General features: G+C 43.2%; 1 protein-coding gene across 8 annotated transcripts in view; it reads left to right on the top strand.

Annotated features, from left to right (window-relative positions):
* ABLIM1 (actin binding LIM protein 1) overlaps positions 1–20,002 on the top strand; it is a gene marked incomplete at both ends in the record, with an annotated part of 233,804 nt that overhangs the window by 88,250 nt on the left and 125,552 nt on the right. For all 8 annotated transcript variants that reach the window (XM_080695096.1, XM_080695104.1, XM_080695100.1 and 5 more), the window contains 2 exons: positions 11,964–12,147; positions 18,403–18,512. In XM_080695096.1, coding sequence (XP_080551222.1) covers positions 11,964–12,147; positions 18,403–18,512 — 294 coding nt within the window. The remainder of the gene's footprint in view (positions 1–11,963; positions 12,148–18,402; positions 18,513–20,002) is intronic.

The raw sequence follows: 20,002 nt of genomic DNA, 5'->3' as shown, positions 1-20,002 counted from the left end.
TATGCTCTCCTAAATATACAACATATATATCCCAGAGTATTTGCTGAATGAATGAATGTTTCTCATTGAGTGATACACTAACCATACATAATTTTCCAAATTGTTAAATCCAGTTACTAAAACTTGATTTCAATTCATGTTTTTATAAGTATGGAAAGAATTGTTGTTGTTGTTTTGAGTTGTTGTTATTATTCTCAAATGCAGCATTTCAGGCTCTTTTTATTTTTCCAATCTTCTAATTTCATGAAGCTGAAATTCCTTATAACAAAAAACACCCTTTAAGGACCAGAGAAATGGTATAAAGGGTCCAATTTAATTATACTGGTTAGTATTTATTTCCACAGATTACTTACAGGGAAGTAATTCTGGTGTTTAATTTATGGTTGTGGTATACATTTGTCTTGTAAAATAAGTATATTCAATAAAAGAGCAGAATTATTTTTAAATTAAGGAAACAGAATTAGCAGAATAAACTCATGGCAATAGTGAAGTTGTACCTGGATAAAGCTGGCTAAGTCTGAAGGTGCTGATCCTATAAGCAGACCTGGGTTGGAGTCCAAATAAAGAGGCAGTTTTATTGTGGTCCTTGTTGTATTAGAACCGTGATATCTACTAAAAAATAGAACAACTGTGCTCTCTTAAGCATCATCAAACATGGTAACTGTTAGGCTAAGACTGACGTTATGGTTAGAATGCAGAATGTCCCCATGAAAGAGCTCATGTATTGATGTTCAAGTTGATATAATTATGAGGGTTGAAATCTCATCAGTGGATAAATTTGTTATGATGCATTCATTTACTGAATGTTAACCTAGGCAGGTGGGCCGTGGCTAGAGGAGGTGGGTTCCTGGGTGTGGCCTTTGGGACCGTGTGTGTGTGTGTGTGTGTGTGTGTGTGTGTGTGTGTGTCCGTCCTTGAACTCCCTTCACTAGCTCTCCTGCTTCTGCCCCCATGATGTGAGCACAGAAACTCTGCTCTCTCACTTTCTCTTCTCCCCCACCCCCACCATGACCTGAGCTCCGTGATGTAACCAAGCCTGGCATGGATTGAACTATGAAATCTTTAGAACTGTGAGCAAGTGAATCCTCCTTCCTCTGAGCTGTGGTGGTCAGTTGTTTTGGACCACAGCAATGAGAATACTGACTAAAATAACTAGTTTCCCACAAATTAGATGGAATTAGTAGAGTCGGGGTTCTAATTTAAAACATATCATGGAAGTTTGATTCTACCTTGATCATTTTTTGGTCCTTTATTTAATCTGAGATAGGATTTTGATGGAGTCTAGGGAGATGGAATACACTAAGTGAGAAGTAAAAGGAAAATGTAGAAATTCTTGATAAGATCAAGGAAGACCTTAAAAATATGCTGCCCACATTAAACTCAGGCATCAGGGTGAAAGTGGAGGTGGCATTTGAGGCTATTTCCAAATCTCCTTCCATAAGACAAGTGCCGTTCTTCCCAGCCTGTCCCCAGACCCCCCACCCCACCCCCATCAGCCAGGAAAACAGGAAAGAGCATTTACAGTGCACCTGGGAACTGGTCGCCTTTCTGTTATGCCTGGAAGCCTTTCACACTCTGGTCTTCTCCTTGTTCTCACTACAAGTAGCAGAGTCTTCAATGAGAAGTGGGGAGAACTCCAGTAAATGTGGTATATCAGGAGGTACTATGTGTAGGGTTTGAAAGCCCCCTGAAGGGGGTTACATTTACACAGCTCCTTAAAGAGGAGTACATAAAACATGGTCCAGGAAGTACCTACCTCAGAGTAACCCAGATGCCAGGTAGCAATTCAGTTTCCTGGTCTTATCCCCAACCTCGCTGATCAGCATCTCTGTTGTTGCTGTCTAGCATCTCCAACCAGCTCCTTAAGTAAGTATTTGACACACTGAACCTAAGAACCACTGGGAAAGTACAGAAAAGAACAAAAGAAAGAGCATTTTACCTGATCAGCATCATCATGGCCTAAGAAATTCCCTAGAATTGGGCTTTTTCTTTTCTTTTCAGAATAGCCTTATTAAATGTAGACTTTAGGTATAAAACACTCAGCTAAAGGAGAGTCATAAAAATGTACCCCCTAAACGGACTTCACTAGTAATATGGAAATGGGAAAGGTCATGGCATCCAGATTGTGAAGCAAGGGTGTTAACACATTCCCTACTGTTCAGTTGTTTCAGAACAGCCTGGTCCTCATGAGTTAGGACCAGCTCCAAGGTACTGTGGACCAAAGAAAGAGAAACAGCCAGATCCAGGATGGTCAGAGGGCCATTTGTTGGTAAGAATGTCCTGGCTGACAGCAAAACCAGTCGGATCCCTGCAATTTGGCTCTGAAAAAAGGGTGTATATATGGGTTAGGACAGAAGTGACTTCATCCAGGCCAGAATGTGCCTGGCTTATCTTAACATGATATCTAAGATCAGGCACATCCCTGGCACCAGGGCCACACACACCATCTGATGGTGTTGCCTATTTGTAGTTTGCTGGGAGACCATGCAGGAGGAGCTGAGCAGGGTTACCCTGGGCCGTCATGGCGGCTACAACTCAAAATAGCTACAGTTCTGTCACGCTGGATCTATACAGCAGTTTATCTCTGCCCTCCTAAGATCCAGGCTGAAAACTGAAGTCAAATGATCATCAGTGATGAAAGCCCTGGCTAATCCAGGGGCATCATATACATTCTGAGCGTAAACAGCATTATTTCTTTTATTCAACAGAATTTTCTCGAGTGCTTAGGCATTCAAAAATAAGTTATAAGTAACTACGTTACACTTATAGATGAGACTTTATCTCTCCTATATGCTTACTAATCAGATATTCAGATGATCGTATAAATATAACTTGCCAACTGTGATGAGTGAAATAAAAGGACAATCGGGGTGATGTTGAGCATGAGTGGGCGGGTCTGTGTATGCTTGCGGTGGGGGAGGGGTGGGTGGTCAAGAAAGGCTCCCCCACCTCTCCAGGAAGAAGAGAAGTTTGAGCCAACATAAAAATGATGACAACATAAATACCTAATTCATCCTTGTAATAAAAGTCAACTAATGGAATTTATTATCACAAAGGGATTTGTGTTCTTTCTTACTGAATGCCCCCCCCACACACACACTTTTTGCAGAAATCAACCCAGGAATATTGACTCTTAATGGCTTTCAGATCCTTGCCCTGTGAAATGTTTCTGAAGCATCTATCATCTGTCCCCTCGCTGGGATGGGCTATGGAGGGCTGAAAAATATGCAGGATACGACAACTATACCCAAAGAACGTGCCATCTGGCAGGAGCAAGGTGTTTATGGGTGGAACCAGGGCTGGTGCAGGACAGTGGGTCAGAGCCACTAGAGCTCCGTGCTGTGGGAACATTGTGAAGGAGAGGACAAGATAGAACCTAAGGTGAGCACGGTTCACTCACACACCTGTAATCCTAGTACTTGGGAGGCTGAGACGGGAGGATGACGGGTTGGAGGACTATCTCAGCAATAGAGCAACACTCAGAAACCTAGCAAAACTGGTTCAAGTCAAAAAGTAAAAATAAAAAAGGACTGGGAGTATAGCTCGGAGGTAGAATGCCCCATGGATTTAATCCCCATAAAACACAACTTTCCCAGGACTAAAGAGAGGGTGCATACTTGCTGCGGGCAGGTGTAGGGCTGACTTGTTCAAGGTAGTGGATGGTGAGGACAAAGGGTGGTGAGAGCTGATACTGATCTTAGTATGGTCTCATTTTATTTATTTATTTTGTGTGTGTGTGCTATTGGGATTGAAGAATCCAGCCAGGGACACTCTACCTCTGAGCTATAGCCCCACCCCAACCCTTTTTCCTTCTGTGTGTGTGTGTGTGTAATAATTCTGGGCATAAAACCCTGAGGGCATCCTACCTCTGAACTATACTTTCAGCCCTACTTTATTTTTTATTTTCAAATAAGGTCTCACTCTCTTGCTGAGTGCCTAGCTAAGTTGCTGAGAATGTCCTTGAACCTGTGATCTTCCTATCTCCTAAGTACTGGGATTACAGGCACACCCCACCATGCCCAGCTAAAAGATGGCACTTTAACTATGAATCATTTGAACTTTATTTCTTCTGAAACATGAAACTAGTTTTGTATGTTATTTATAGCCACATCATTTTAAAGAGACTCTGAACACTGGGTGTCTGTTGAAAATTGAAAATCGGATTCCGTGAGCTTCCCTCTGAAGGTAGCCTTGGCAGCAATCTCCACGTGGAATTCTGTTGTAATAGAGACTGCTGTCTCTTAGCAGTGTGAGTCTTAACTATGTGTGAAAAAGTGAAAATTTTGATAGCTTTTTAAAATCATTTTCTCTGTTTATCTATAGTTCTCAATCCGTCCAGAGGGCCCGTAGATACCAAAATTATTTTTAAAGTGTTTATCTGAAACTATTTGAAGATTCAGGTTACCACTTCCAACATCAGCAGTGTTAGAAGGTATTTTTCAAGAGCTAGCCTTTTTGAAAGATGGAGTCCTGTGGAAAGGGCTTGAGAACATCCTGGCTCCAAAGGCGTGGGTTTGTAATGCGTTCATCGGATCAGTCTCATTCCTTGTAGAGCACACGCACTTACGAGGTTCCAGGATTCCTATGGAATCGGATGGAAGAAAACTGGAAGGTGGGAATTGAATCTACAGATTAAGGGTTTTCTGTGTTTATTTTTTGAGCTAAGATTGTGTTATCTAATTTATGAATTAGAAGAACAAAACTTATACCTAATTTCTGAAATAAAACTAGAAAATAGTTAAAACGTTGAACACGATGTCTTTTCTTTTTTCTTTCTCTTTTTCTTTTTTTTTCCCCCTGGAACTTGGGATTGAACCCAGTAGCATTCTACCTCTGAGCTACATCACAGAGCTTCGTACTTTTTTGTTTTGTTTTGAAACAGGATCTCTCTGTGTTGCTAAGCATCTCACTGTATTGCCGAGGCTGCCTCCTGAATCTGCAATCCTCCTGTCTCAGCCTCCCAAGTACTGGGTTTACAGATGTCTGCTACCATGTCCGGTTCGCATTTGATATTCTTTTAATTACAATGTCGTCTATGATTTGACCTAGATCTACCGGACAAGAAAATGAAATTATCACATTTTTTGGAAGAGTCTTGGGAGACTAAGATTAAGTTGGCAACACCATCTAGATGCCATTTAGGTGCATTGAGGAGCAAAGATGAATTGGTGCCCCAGAGTCATGCCCATAATACCTTTATACTGTGCCAACGGAGCCTGTCTCCAGCATGTACCACAGGTACCAGACTGGTATAATACAGTTTGAAGTAGGAGGAGTGGAAGCTAATTTTCCATCTCTGTAAATATTGTGGAAGGTGGGAAATAGCATAAGAAGTGGTCTTGGCCTTCAGTGAGCTTTCAACAGTCTCACTGGTAGTATATGGAGTATTACCAAGGATATAATCAAGAACCTTATGTCAGCTGGGCGTGGAACTTGGAAATAATCTCAGTACTTGGAAGAGTGAGTCAGAGGATTAAAGGTTCAAGGACAGCCTCAATAACTTAGTGAGACCCTATTTCAAAATAAAAAGGGCAGAGGGCATAGCTCAGATAGAATGACCCCCCTTCCTCTAGTGCCAAAAATTTTTTAAAGCCTAATGTCAGTTGTTCTGAGTCCTAAGGGTGTGTCACCTGGGGGAACTGGAGGAGGCCCTCAGCTTTATCAGGAGGCTGAACCCAAGTGGGCCCTGGAGGCTGGGTGAGGCTAGCCTGGGCAGGAGCTGGGGGGTGGAGTGGGGTGCTTGGGAGGATCAATTTGGAGTAAAGTGCTGGTGTTGGTAGAGGGTCAGATGATGTCTGAGGAAGCCGAGGAGGAGAACCACCAAGTAAAAACATCGGAGGTCTAATGGACCCCTTGCGAACTGCATCCTGTAGTTGCTGGTAACAAAGGGGAGACATCTGTGTCTTTCTCTTTTTCTGAGGATGAGTTTATAGACATACATTATCTCTGAGGCTTTCTCCTTGGTGCATGAGAGTTCTTTGGCAAAAACACAGTTTCTGGAGACAGAAATAGGGGAGGGGATAGGAGAGAATATAGACCATTGTAACTTTTCCCCAACATTCAAATATGTCCAAATGGGTCCAACATTCAAATATGTGGCCTAGTTTGAGATATACCTCCCAGGGGAAGCAGGGTCCATCCTATTAAGCATGCCCAGCTACTCATTCCTGCCCTGTGTACATTCTTAGCCCTGATGCCTGTTAGGAAAGTGGTTCATGCTATGGTAGGAGACTTCAGTACTTGCTTTTATGTTCTGAGTCAAATCTTAGAAGGCAAAAAATTTTTAAAAAAAGGAAGAAGAAAAAAATACATTGAGTGAGAGGTATTATTCTGAGTATCTTTGTTTCTGGAGCTAGTTGGAATTAATATTATTCGCACATGAAATTCCAAAGCAAGTACCAAAAACAAATGTGTTATGTTCCCAAAGGTGCCAAAGATTTTATTAATAAATAGAGGTTCCAAAGTGGTTCCTCTCCAACCAGGCCTCTAATTATGAATTCAGACTCTGAATTAACTATAAATTCTCAAATGCCTTGCTTTGGGGGTTCATTTTACCATCTGGTTGAGCTTCTAACTATCTTCTCTCCCAGAAACAATCATTGATTTTGATGTGCATCAAGAGGTTAATGCAAAAAACTATTAAATTATGTGAGGGTTTTTTTTTTTTTTGAAGCTTAGTATTTGCTTCCAGGATATGCCTTAGCAAAAGTTATTTCTAGTGGGAAGCTGCCCCCTCACATTATTGTTGACGAGTCTCAGATCAGCTATTTTGAGCTTCTGGCTACAGTGGATGGTCCTTTTGAGTTACATTGCGTGGTAGTTTCAAACACACTGTTCTGAGTTTCAGAACAGAAATGGATTAACCCAGACCCACACTGTAACAGAATCTTTGGTGGGTGGGAAAACACTGCCTCAAAAGCTACCTTTGCAATCTCCACAAAAGAAGGGTTTTCAGAGATGAATAGGCTACATCTTGGATGGGGGAAAAGTTAAATTTCACAGCAGGAGATGATGGAGGAAGAGGACAAGAAATATTTGGTATTCACATTGCTAATCCAGGATTGAGGTGTTTGAGAGTTCTGTACCCTGAATCTATACAACCTGAGTTTCCAACACGTGGTAGCCTTGGAGGGGGAGGGGATAGGACTGTCCCCATAGCAGAGGAACAGGGTTTTGTGCTTTTGTTTTTGTTTTTGTTTTACCTCACCAGGGGTAAAGTAGCACTTATATAGAACATGGCCCTTACCTCCAGAAATGAAAGGGGGGAAAACAGGTCCCATGGGTCAAATCTGATGGGCTCCACACACCCTGTCCAGAAGAATGCCCATAACCAGCACTGCTCTAGACAGCAGAGGAAAGACCCCTCTGAGGGCTTCCCAGTTAAGATCCTAACTAAGTTCAAGTTTCCTTAAAACTGAACTGAAACCACTGTCATGTGTCATCCCATCCCCTCCCTCCTGTCCTCCTGAGGATTGATCAGAATCCAAGACTGGGCAGCAGCTCAGCAGAGAGACGTGCAGCCCCTGCCACGGATGGAGAGAGGTCTTCTGCGTGTCCCCTAAGCCCACCTCAGGGCAGGGTTTGAGGCATGACCCGTCCTGCTACATGTTTGGCAATAGGAGCTGGTTGACAGGCAGATGGAATGTCAGGAGATGAATTTGTTGGAACCTAAGACGGGACTGCTGTTTTTAGAAGGTCAAAGAAAGAGCTGCTACCGTAGCCCTGTTGGTGCCATGAAACCCTGTTCAGTTTTGCACCCTCATCTGACGCCTCCACACTGTGTTCCCCTCCTGTTCTGTGGTATTTTTACAACCCTGGGCAGCGTTTGTTAATTTTTTTTTAACATCTTGGATATTTTAAAATGTGCCTGTTACTAATTTCACAACTTTCATATAAAATTTCTTAGATGTACATATTCCATTTCCCCACCTCACTCTGTGGTTTGTAAAGAATGAATTCAAGAGCACAATATCAACAAGGTGCAGGGCCATTCGTAGCCAGACTTGGGGATGGAGAAGCAGGGAGGGTGCAGTGAGGCCTTGAATGGGGGGGACCTTGACAATTGATCATGGAGAAGAAAGCCTTTCATCCCTCCCTGTGTTTTAATGAAAGGAATATGCGCTTTTCCCTGGACTTATGTTAACTTTCAACTAAAGCAAAGACAACTGGAGTCCCTAAGGTGAGAAATCTAAATACTTTCCACCGAGGTTTGACTTTACTAATTAGGATTTTGTGATCATGTAGATGTGAACATTTTGCTTCTTGCCATTGACTGAAAAGTATTTGCTAGGCTGTTAATATAAAACAGACCAATGCGTTAAGAAAAAAATTTCAGTGCTCACCTTTAGATATTTCTGGTTGAAAAGAGTACTGTCTTTGTCAGTGTGCGATTCTCAGAAAGTTAAGTCCATGACTGTCATACAAATACAGAGTGAGCGTGTGTCAGGGATTTTATTCCACTCCTTAGTGAGGGCCCCAGCGAGATGGCGATGCTGCTTTGAAGGAACGGGTTATACAGGCAATCAGGAATGTTCAAGATGGCTGGCTGGATAGAAAACTGATTAGTGCTGCAACAGGAAGATAAAACCAGACGGAAATCATCTGTGGATCCTCTAGACAAAATTGACATGAGTTTCCAAAGTCTGGGATATAATCAGCAGTCAACAGCTTGTCAAACACTGATCTATTCCCCCAGATAATGAAATAATCTTGTGTGCGCTATTTTTCTCAGTAACTTTCATTGCATATTAATTATATAGAATAGTGAGTTCCATTGTGTCATATTCTTGTACATTCAACATTTTGATCCTTTATGCGCCTCATCTTTACCTCCCCCTTTCTCCCAACCCCATTCCTCTCCAGTAATAGCATCTCTTCTGCATGCATGTCTTTTTTTCCCCCTGTAGATACCACATATGAGAGTAAAAATGCAATACTTGTCTTTCTGAGCCTGGCTTATTTTTCTTAACATGTGGATCTTCAGTTCCATCCATTTTCCTGCAAATGACATGATTTTGTTCTTTATTGTTTCATAAAACGCCATTGTATGTATGTATAACACGTTTTCTTTCTCCATTCATCTGGCTGGGTTCCTAACTTGTCTGCTGTGAATTGTACCTTGATAAACATAAGAATGTTTTACAGTAGGTGCCTATAGTATAGTATAGATAGTATGCTGACTTCAATTCTTTTGGATATATACTGAGGGGAGGTATGGTCACATGATAGTTCCACTTATAATTTTTTTGGAAACCTTTATACCAATTTCCATAGTGGCTATATTTTTTGATACTCCCACCAATAGTGTTTAAGGGTTCCTTTTTTTCAAAATCTTTACCTGCATTTACTGTTATTTGGATGCTTGATGATTGTATCTCTGATTGGGGTGAATGGAATCTCTGTGTAGTTTTGATTTGCATTTTTCTGATAGCAAAAGATGTTGAACATTTATTCATATAGTTGTTGGCCATTTGCACTTCTTCTCTTGAAAAGTATCTGTTCCCATGTGAGCTGTTAAGGAATTCTCCAGAATGACATGGAAAACGTGGTTTTCCTCCCTTTACCTTGTGTATGCTTACAAGGACACCTGCTTCTGCAAGTCTCTCTTTCCACACTGTTTTCCGTAGCGTTTAAAACACCAGGGCAAAAATGGTACAATTTGGTTAGACAGCCGGAGCCACTGCTTTGAATTTAAGGGCAAATCAGACTGCAATGGGGTAAACCGTGGAATCTCTCAATAGAGTTATGAAGTCATTTTTTAAAAGGCTATGGTGGGTTCAGAGAAACTGGGACTTAAAAAAAAGGAGAATACATATATTTTGATGTAACAAAACCATTTGAATAAAAAGAGGATGCACAGAGGTACCCTAAGGAAGTAGTAGGCACAAAAAAATTTCTAAAATAGCATTAGACTGAAACGGTATTAACAATCTATATTAACATAAAGATTACCTGGTTGCCACTAGGTCTTTTTTATAGAGCGTTTGTGAATTTTTATACCCAGCCCAAATGATAAGAAGAGAGAATAAAGAAATGAATAGTGATCTCTATTCATGGCTTTGATAAATACCTAGGTTTGGAAGGGTCACTGAGTCATCAGAACCACTGATGTTCCTGACAAGAAAAATGTTTGGGGCAATGTTTGGGGCAGGACTTAATTTAATTCAAAATATGATTCTAGGCTGGGGATGTAGCTCAGTGGTAGTGGAGTGGTTGGCTAGCATATGTAAGGCCTGGATTCTATACCTAGCACCACACACACACACACACACACACACACACACACACTCCCTGTGTTATATGGCTGGAGGGTAAGACTCCAAAAGAGTAAAAATGAAGACTCTTGCACTTAAAGAATCCATGATATTGTAGGAATAAGATATGTACCTAGAAAAATAGTAAAGATGCTCTCTGGGGTGTCCTGTGATGCCCCCTCCCCATTGTTTCTTGTTGCTAAAGGAATCTGTGGTCAGAATGAGGCTGGTCCATCCTTGGACTCTCTGCAAGACCCACTTGGTGAGGAAGAAGCAGGCACGAGAACTGTAGGGCAGAAGGAGATGCTGGCAGGTCGCAGGAGGCAGCAGGTGCTGGATGAGCTGTTTTCCAGAGAATATGATCACAGTAGTATTTATAGGGTGGTCAGTGTCAGGCATGATGGACTCCAGCCATAATCTTGGGTTACTTAATTATAAATTGTGAAGAAGAAAGTCATAGCAATGCAGTGTTGATCTAAACAAAGGTCCACAGCGGAGAGCCTGACTGTGGCTTCAGAGTCACCTTGAATCTCTTTACGAGTTCTAGCCGAGAGTGGAGGAGGGGTTACTTCCAGCAGAACCTCACTGTGCTCAGCGCTAATTCATTAGGTGCATTAATGAACCATGGGCACTAATCAGGGAAACCCTAGAAGGAGCTCTTGTGGGCACTTAAGAAAGCAATTTAGTGATTGAACTCACCTTTTCCTCACCCGACCTGAGTGCCTATTCTAGCCTTTTGCAGCAATAAACAAGAATCCTGGATTCTTTTTGTCTCCAGACTTTAATTATCTATGAGCCCCTCTAACCTTGAAAACAGAGAAGTTAAAATTGGACATTGCCATCTTTTGGCTAATGCTTCTCAGTCATCTGTCAGTGGAAAATCTGTGCTATCAAGAGACTGCTCTAGGCTTTATTTGTGGACACGTTATCATGACCAGCTTGGGTCTTGTCTGTACACGCACACCAGGCCCAAGTCCCTGGCATCCCAAGACCTGCTTGTTTGCACCATCTCCAGATTTCTCAGCTGCACAGTTTTGAAAGAGATGCCAAAATCCAGACAGACACGGCAAAGCATCCTCTTTTGCATGTACTGAGGTCGTGAATGACAGTCTTATCTTGGACATGTCCCTTTTTCTCTCCTCTTTTGCCTATCCATTTCTCTATTAGACATAAATAATTGACTTATCCTATTGACTGTCCAAAAAGAAAATTCAGTGTCTGAATTTTTCATAGCCATGGGAAAGTATTCCCAGAGTGTGAAAAAATAGCTACTGGAAATTTCAGCAACTGCTTTTGATAGAGTGGGAATTTATTACTCAGCTTGGTAACAATCTTGGCCCAAACTAAGCAGTTGCTCAGGCAGGCAATGGGCACCTTTCCTAATAGCACTGCCAGGGACACCTTTCTTCATATTTGAGACAGCCGAGCCCAGCGTATCTTTCCATCAAAGGCTGTTTGATTACCTCTGAATCTTAGACATACCACAAAAGCTGTTGAGACCCAGCCAGTAGATTTGACTTGTGTGAACTATTGCATATCTCCAAGGGGAGGGAGGCAGGATAGAAAGCAGAGCCCCGCAATAAATAGTTCTTTGTACCAGTCTCCTCCCCGAGCCCTGAACCTTTGAGATCATAGTGAGAGACCAGCATTCAATAAAAGACCACTGCAGCCTGGCGGATGATGATCAGATGCGCTCTTGTTTCTCTGCAGTGTGTGGCTGTGACCTGGCCCAAGGAGGCTTCTTCATAAAGAACGGGGAGTACCTCTGCACCCTGGACTACCAGCAGATGTACGGGACACGCTGCCATGGCTGTGGGGAGTTCGTGGAAGGAGAGGTGGTGACCGCCCTGGGCAAGACCTACCATCCCAACTGCTTTGCCTGTACAATATGCAAGTAAGGGATCATTTCCCCGAGTTTGCAGCTTCCTCTGGCTTCAGCCTTAAAGCTTGAGCTATCCTGCTTTGGTCTTGAGAAACACTTAGTTGTTTGTGTGTGTATGTGTTTGTTTGTTTTGAGGTATTGAGGATTGAACCCAGCGACATTCTACCTCCAAGCTACACCCCCAGCCCTATTTTTTATTCTTTGTTTTGAAATGGGGCCTCACTGACTTGCAAAGGGCCTCACTAAGTAGCTGAGGCTGTCCTTGAACTGCGATCCTCCTGTCTCAGCCCCCCAAATGCAGGGATGACAAGCGTGCGCCACCACGCCCGGCTAACACTTAGTCTTTAAATGCCCCTTTTCTGACTGCTGTCTCTTCAGTCTTGGTCAAATGTAATTGTGTTGGTAAGCTTTATACATGATGTCCTCTACAAAGTAACATGACTGATTTTTTTTTCCCCCCTGCGGGTCTGGGGGTGGAACCCAGGGGGATTCGACCTCCGAGCTATACCTCCTGCCCTATTTTTTATTCTTTATTTTGAAACCGGGTCTCTCTGAGTTGCAGAAGGCCTCACTAAGTAGCTGAGGCTGTCTGCGAAACGCGATCCTCTGGTCTCAGCCTCCCAAATGCTGGGATTACAAGCGTGCACCACGATGCCCGGCTAAACATGACTGATTTTAAGTGGCTTAAAACCAAGACTGAAGGCAGCTTTCAGCCTCAAAACATGACCCATGAAAACACTGAGGGAAATGGACAGCTGTTGAGAAATATAAAATTTATTTGTATGAGATCTTGTGTGTGTGTGTGTGTGTGTGTGTGTGTGTGTGTGGTTTAAAAGTTTAGCTAGGTGATGGTGCATGCCTATAATCCCAGTACTTGGGAGGCTGAGACAGGAGGATCACAGGTTCACAGCCGGCCTCAGTAATTTAGCGAGACTCACAGTAACTTCTAGTGAGAACCTGATTCCAAGTAAAAATTAAAAAATAAAATGGGCTGGGGGTTCAGCTCATAGGTAGAATTCCCCCAGCTTAAATCCCCAGTGCCACACACACCAAAAACAAAAACAAAAAACCAAAAACATAAAAACAACCACTTTCTTTAGCTGGGCATGGTAGTATATGCCTATAATCCTAGTACTTGGAAGACTGAGACAGGAGGATTGCAGGTTCGAGGCTAGCCTCAGCAACTTAGTGAGGCCCTACTTCAAAGTAAAAAAATAAAATAGGGCTGGAGGAGAGAATAGCTCAGAGGTAGAATGCTCCTGGATTCAATTCCCAGTACCCCAAAAAATAAAAATAAAAAATTAATAGTTTCTTTATCACAAGAGTGGCCCATGAGCCAAATTAGGCCCAACCCCTGCTTTTATAAATAAAGTTTTATTGGCACACAGCCAAGCCCTTTAAAAAAAATTTTTTTTTAATGGAACCCAGGGGCATTCAACCTCCGAGCTACATCCCCTGCCCTATATTTTTTATTCTTTATTTTGAAACAGAGTCTCACTAAGTTGTGGAGGGTCTCACTAAGTAGCTGAGGCTGTCTATGAACCGCGATCCTCTGGTCTCAGCCTCCTGAATGCTGGGATTAAAAGTGTGCCCCACCACTCCCGGCTCAGCCAAGCCCTTTTGTTTACACACCATCTAGGGCTGCTGAAAAGCTTCAGGGACGGCACTGAGGAGCTGTGACAGGGACCACCGGAACCCGAAGCCTAAAAAGACATTTACCATCTGGCATTTAGGGGCAATGTTTGCCAGCCCCTCTTCTAGGTATCTGTCATCTGCCCAGGTCACATCTTATCTGTGTGGCCTAGCTTGGTTAAAGTCTAAGGGTCTAAGAGAAGAAAGAAACAATGTCATAGGAGAGTTAGGAAAGGTGGCATTTTTGTTGCTGTGTTTTTAAAACACACCAGCAAGAGCCAGCTATGTTACTGATCAATTCCAGCTCCATGGTCTCCTCCTTACAGAGCGGAGTGCCATCTTGCCCACCTGTCAGAAACTATCATTCAGAGGAGATATGTGGGTTTCTAAGCCAGAAAGATATAAGCTCTAGGAGGATCAATTTAATATGGTATACCTAATGAACGAGATAATGATGATGGATAAACCAGAAGACAGTTGAAAGACTCATAATAAAATTATTTAAGTGACTTTTTAAAACTGATTGACTTATTTCGAATTACAATTTTTAAAGACCATAATTAAGAAATTCTAAATTCATAAGCTGCACATATTTTCTTATTTAATCAAAAGCTGAGTTGTACCCTGACGTCTCCCTTTGCCAGTCTGGTTAAGAGATGCGGGCTAAGCTGATCGTGGTGGTGCAAGCCTGTAATCCCAGTACTTGGGAGGCTAAAGCGGGAAGATCTCATGTTCGAGGCCAGCCTCAGCAACTTAGTAAGGCTCAGCAACTTGGCAAGACCTGATTCCAAACAAACAGGGCTGGGGGTGTAACTCAGAGGTAGAACGCCACTGGGTTCAATCCCCAATGGAGTCCTGGGTTGGCACAGAGGAGACAAAAAAAAATCCTAATCCCACTTCCTGGGCTGAGTTGAGGCTTCTGCAAATTAGCTTTGCAAAGATAGAGACCTCAGCTATAAAAAGAGGGGGGACTATGGATGAGAGGTCCCAAACCTGCTGGTGGGGTGACCTGTGGTCTCTTTTAAAATATCCATTTTGGGCTGCCTTTTTGCTAAAACTCAAATGCCATTTAATAGTTTCTGGACGATTCCCAGATATGATGCTACGTGGCCCAGTCGGAAGCCCTAGTCCAAGAAGCTCTGAGAACCCTCTGTTCCTGACCCTGAGAGAGCACGGTTTTCAAGTCAATGTCATGATAGACAAACGTTCACCAGCCAGAGCCCTAGGACATTCGCACCAGCAGAGGTGCTGCTGCTGCTGCTGCTGCTGCTGCTGCTGCTGCTGCTGCTGCTGCTGCTGCTGCTGCTGCTGCTGCTAGTTAGTATCAGAAATGCCCGAAGCTTTAAGTATTTTGAATGCCAGATCTTTTTTAGATTTTGGATTATTTGCATATGAGATACCTTGTCTAAAAACAAAATTCACATGTCTCTTAAACACCGTCTAAAGGTAATTTTATACAATATTTTAAGGAACCTGCGTTTGGGTTTGGCCCACTTGTGAGCTCAGGGGTGAGGAATTTTCCACTCTGGCTGGATGTTGGCATTCGGAGTCCTTCGGACTTTGGAACGTTTTGGATTTTTGGATTAAGGTTGCTCAGCCTGTTTTATAAAGCTGCTGCTTCTAAATGATGATAATTCCATCTATTTGGAAACTACCTCTTGTAGTTTATAAATTATATTCATATCAAATTTAATGGAACCCTCTTAGCAATTCTGTGGTCAGTCTAGAAGTGAATTTGTATGTGTATTACTGGAGAATGAACCAGGACATTCTACCTCTGAGCTCTATGCCTAGCCCTATTTTTATTCTTTGGTTCTTTTTGTTTGTTTGTTTATTTGTTTGTTTGGCAGTACTAGGGTTCCTGGAAACCCTTCTACCTCCGGGCTACACTCCCAGACATATTTTATACTTTTTTATATGGAAATAGGGTCTCTTAAGCCAGCACAGCTGGCTTCGAACCTGCAAACCTGTGTGATCCTCCTGTCTCTGCCTCCCAAGCATGGGGATTACAAGCATGCGCCACCACGCCAGGCTTATTCTTTGTTTTGAAACAGCATCTTGCTAGATTCTGAGAGTGTTGCTACATTGCTGTGGCTGTCCTTAACCCTGCAATCCTACTATCTCAGCCTCCCAAGTACTAGAATTCCAGGTGTGCACCACCAGGTCCAACTGTCAGTCAAGAATTACTAATCTTATTTATGGGTGACTCTGAGTTTCAGATTTTAAAGGACTCTTGCAGCTTAATATTGGAAGGCTAAGATTTGAACTCGCGTTTTCTGGCTCTAAATTCAGTGTTCCCTTGATTTAAAATGTTCATTTAACTAACAGAAAGAAGAGAATTTGTATAGTCAAAAGACATAGGGAGGGAGGAAAGTTCTGGAAAGGGTCGTTATACAGTAACAAAACTCAGAGCTCAGAAGACCTGACCACTAGTTGAACACTGGCACATGCCTATAATCTCAGTACTTGGAAGCCTGAGACTAGAGGATCACAGGTTCAAGGACAGCCTCAGCAAGTAGTAAGAGTCTCATCAGCCTAGCGAGACCCCGTTTCAAAATAAAGCATAAAAAATAGGGCTGGGGGTACAGCTTGGAGGTAGAATGCCCCTGGGTTCATACCTCTCCCCAACATAAACATAGATCAGAAGTAGAGCTTGCACTTGGGTAGGCAGGGAAACTGAGGCACACCTTGAAAAGGGGTGCTATCCTCAGAGCCATGCACATGCTGGGCAGCCCGGACAGCCAGTGCCTCGCTCCCTCACCCCATCCTCTCCCCGGCCACCACGGGGCAGGCGGGAACCTGTGCTTGTGTTGCTTTGTTGATGGCCCTGTAAGCCTCCTTAGAGAATGGATCTGAGGCCTTTTAATTAAGGAGGCTGAAGCACTAGGCCCACTGGCATCCACCAGAGTGTGATTTTGATTATTGAGCACACAGCAAAAGCCGGGTGAGCACATTGATGAGGCCCTCAGCAACTTAGTGAGACCCTGTTTCCAACTAAAATAGGAAATAGGCCTGAGGGTATAGCTCAGAGGTAGAATGTCCCCGGGTTGAATCCCCAGTTTCCCTCTCCCTCCCCCATAAAAAGACAAAGCAAATTCTAAGTTGGTATAGACAGAGGCCGTCTACACTTGCTCATGGTCTAGCCCCCTTGCGGGTGGTCCAGGCTCACCCTCTCTGGGGCTCACGTGGACATGGGACGCAGCGGCGCCACAGTGAAGCTGGCTCCTTCTTTGGACTTCCGGTGATATTTGGGGTAAAGGATATAAAGCCCCCCTCGACCACTGGCACCAAGCACATTTGAGGAGCTAAGTCCAAATTCCCCCGCATGTGTTTGTGTAGCTAATTCCCAGCTGTTGGGCTACTGAGGGGTGACTTACAGGGGAGTCAACTCTGCGGAAGCTCGGACTTGCCCCTGCGTGATATTTCTGACTCAGATTCATGGTCCCTGGCTGGTGAGTTTCACTTTTCCTAATGGACAGCATCACACAGTTGACGGCTCACGTTGATAACGACTGTTGGCAAATTGTCCCGTTGCAAGTAAATAGGTCTGGAGTCTGTGTGTTATGTATCAGCTAACCAATGGCTTTTGCTTTTAAAGGCAGGTGAACTGAGAGGAGAAACTGGTGTGTGTGTGTGTGTGTGTGTGTGTGTGTGTGTGTGTGTGTATTACTGGGGATTGAACCCAGGAGCTTTCTACCTCTGAAATATACCTCCAGCCCTATTTTTTATTTTGAAGCGTGGTCTCAGTAGGTTGTTGATGATCTCACTAAGTTGCTGAGGCTGGCCTCAAACCTGTAATCCTCCTGTCTCAGCTTCCTAAGTACTGATATCATAGGCATGTGCCACTATACCCAACTTACTACTAATTCTTTTTATTTTTTTCCAGTACTGGTGGTGGAACCCAGAAGCATTCTACCTCCAAGCTACACCTCCGTCCTATTTTTTAGTCTTTTTTTTTTTTACTGATTTGCAAAGGGCCTCACTAAGTGAGCTGTCTGCACACCTGGATCCTCCTGTCTCGGCCTCCCTAATGCTGGGATTACAAGTGTGTGCCACCATGCCCGACTTACTACTAATTCTTAAATAGATATTTAGAGCCTGTTGTATTTCTCTCAGCTTAGCAGGGTCCCGAGAACTGTGCAACATTCAGATGTCCAGAGGACAAAGTCCCGGTGTACTTTTTGCAGAGCCCTAGGCGTGGTCCGAGGAGCCCAATGAGTTCATGGCTTGGTCTATAACCGGTTCTCTTGGGAGGGGCTCTGAGCTTCCGCTGGAATTCAAAGCATTTAAGCGTTTCTGAGTGGAAAGCTTCCGTTTGGCCTTTACTGTCCTGTGTGCCTCCGCTAGGTGACTTGTTGGGACACCCCTCCCCTAATGAATGCAGGTAAATCATTCCATTTTACTAGCGGGTGGCCCATAAATGACTACATTCTCTTTTCTTTTCCTAATGAGGCCCATTTATTTGTTTGGACCACATCCAGCTGGCTGGTTTGGGCATGACTGAATTTCAGACATTTTGGCTGGTGTTCCACAAAGAAATAAATTTGCCCCAGAGGGCAGCAAGCAGCAGAAGGAGTAAGGGAAAGGAATGAAATTGCTGGAATAACCTTGAGGGTGATGTCTTTCTGTCGCCAGGCGCCCGTTTCCACCGGGAGATCGAGTCACATTCAATGGAAGAGACTGCCTTTGTCAACTCTGTGCACAGCCCATGTCTTCCAGCCCTAAGGAAGCCACCTGCTCTAGCAGTAAGTACCCCAGTGACATGCCAGCAGGAATACCTTCATAGCTCAAGGGTAGCTCAGGCAGGTGCCTTCCTTTTGAAGAAACCCTGTTAGTTCCGGCCAACACTTGTCCTAGCCGGACTACAGTGCACCAATAAAAAAAAAAAAAAAAAAAAAAAAAAAACAGGCAATGCGTAAGAAAAAATAAAGATTTTTAACTGTAAAACATAATGCTTGGTGAAGCCTTCACTCAAACCCAAGCAACGGAGATGTTTCTCCATTGTTTCATCAAGACATAGAGTTGGTTATCAAACTGTCCATGTTGACAGTCAATAAAGGAGAAATAATTATAGCACTTGACACTGGAAATGCCCATCTCTGCTCTTGGAAGTTGCAACAGTAGAACTTTTGGTGGGGATGTGAGTGGTAGCTCTCTGTGTTAAAAATAACTATCCCCATTAAGATACAAATGGGTGGGTTCCACTTACTTTTCAGTCATTCTTTACTCACCCGGAGGGGCTGTGAGGTTTGTTCATTGGACACATTAATCAGCACCTTCAGTATGTATTCTCTAAATTGCAGATACACTGATAAGCAAAACCGCCTCTCCCAACCTCAAGCTTGCTTTCTAAAGAAAATGAGGACAAATACATATACAAAAATAGTTAATATGATATGCGGAAGCTAGGGAGAAAAAGGGCCATGGGAGGAACTCTAGACGAAGAAGGTGAAACCACAGAGGAGCAAATAAGGTGACCTCAGTGAGGGTGATGGAGGGGGAAGAGGGAAATTCCCTAAGGCACCTGATGTACATTCACAAATGTATCAAAGTCAATCACTAAGCCAAACATGTGAAGGAGGGAGGGGTGGAGGGGGGCGGGAATTGGGGAAGGTCTGAGTGATGTGTGCACGTATGCCTCTACTGTCTTGGACTCCATTGAGACGTAGGTGTGCGCCAATAAAAATTTTTAAAAATAGCTAATATGTAAGAAAAATTAAAGTAGGAAGAAAAGTACAACATGGTAAAGGAACTGCATATCTATGGGGCAATCAGACAGGGCCTCTCTCAGAAGGAGAAATTTGAAGAAAACACGAGAAAATATACACAGGGTGAAATATAAGTGTATGTAAGTATTTATGATTGGGTGTCATCTGACCTGTGGGTATCAAAGATAACCAACCCTCCCCACCAAGATAGTGGCCAAGTGCACTTTCTTCTGATAAATATATCAAAATAATATTGAGCAGGTCAATTAATTACTTTTATAAGTCAATATATTCTGTACTCAGGGCACCCAGTTTGGAAGCTCTTTTTCATCTCTTTCCTGGGGGGTAGGAGGTTGACCCAGTGTTTACCTTAGTACCTAAGGATTGTGCCCAATGCTTGGGAAACCTGGACTAAACCCCCTTTAAACTCTCTGAGTCTTAGGATATAAAGATTAGCATCTCTACTCCAGAGAAATTCTGTGCAGTTTATAACAACGATTCCAAATCTTCCTAGTAAAGTAGGAGCC

The sequence above is a fragment of the Muscardinus avellanarius genome (genome assembly GCF_963383645.1).
Source record: "Muscardinus avellanarius genome assembly, chromosome: 4".
Lineage (NCBI taxonomy): Eukaryota > Metazoa > Chordata > Mammalia > Rodentia > Gliridae > Muscardinus > Muscardinus avellanarius.
This window is presented reverse-complemented; position numbering and strand designations above follow the sequence as displayed.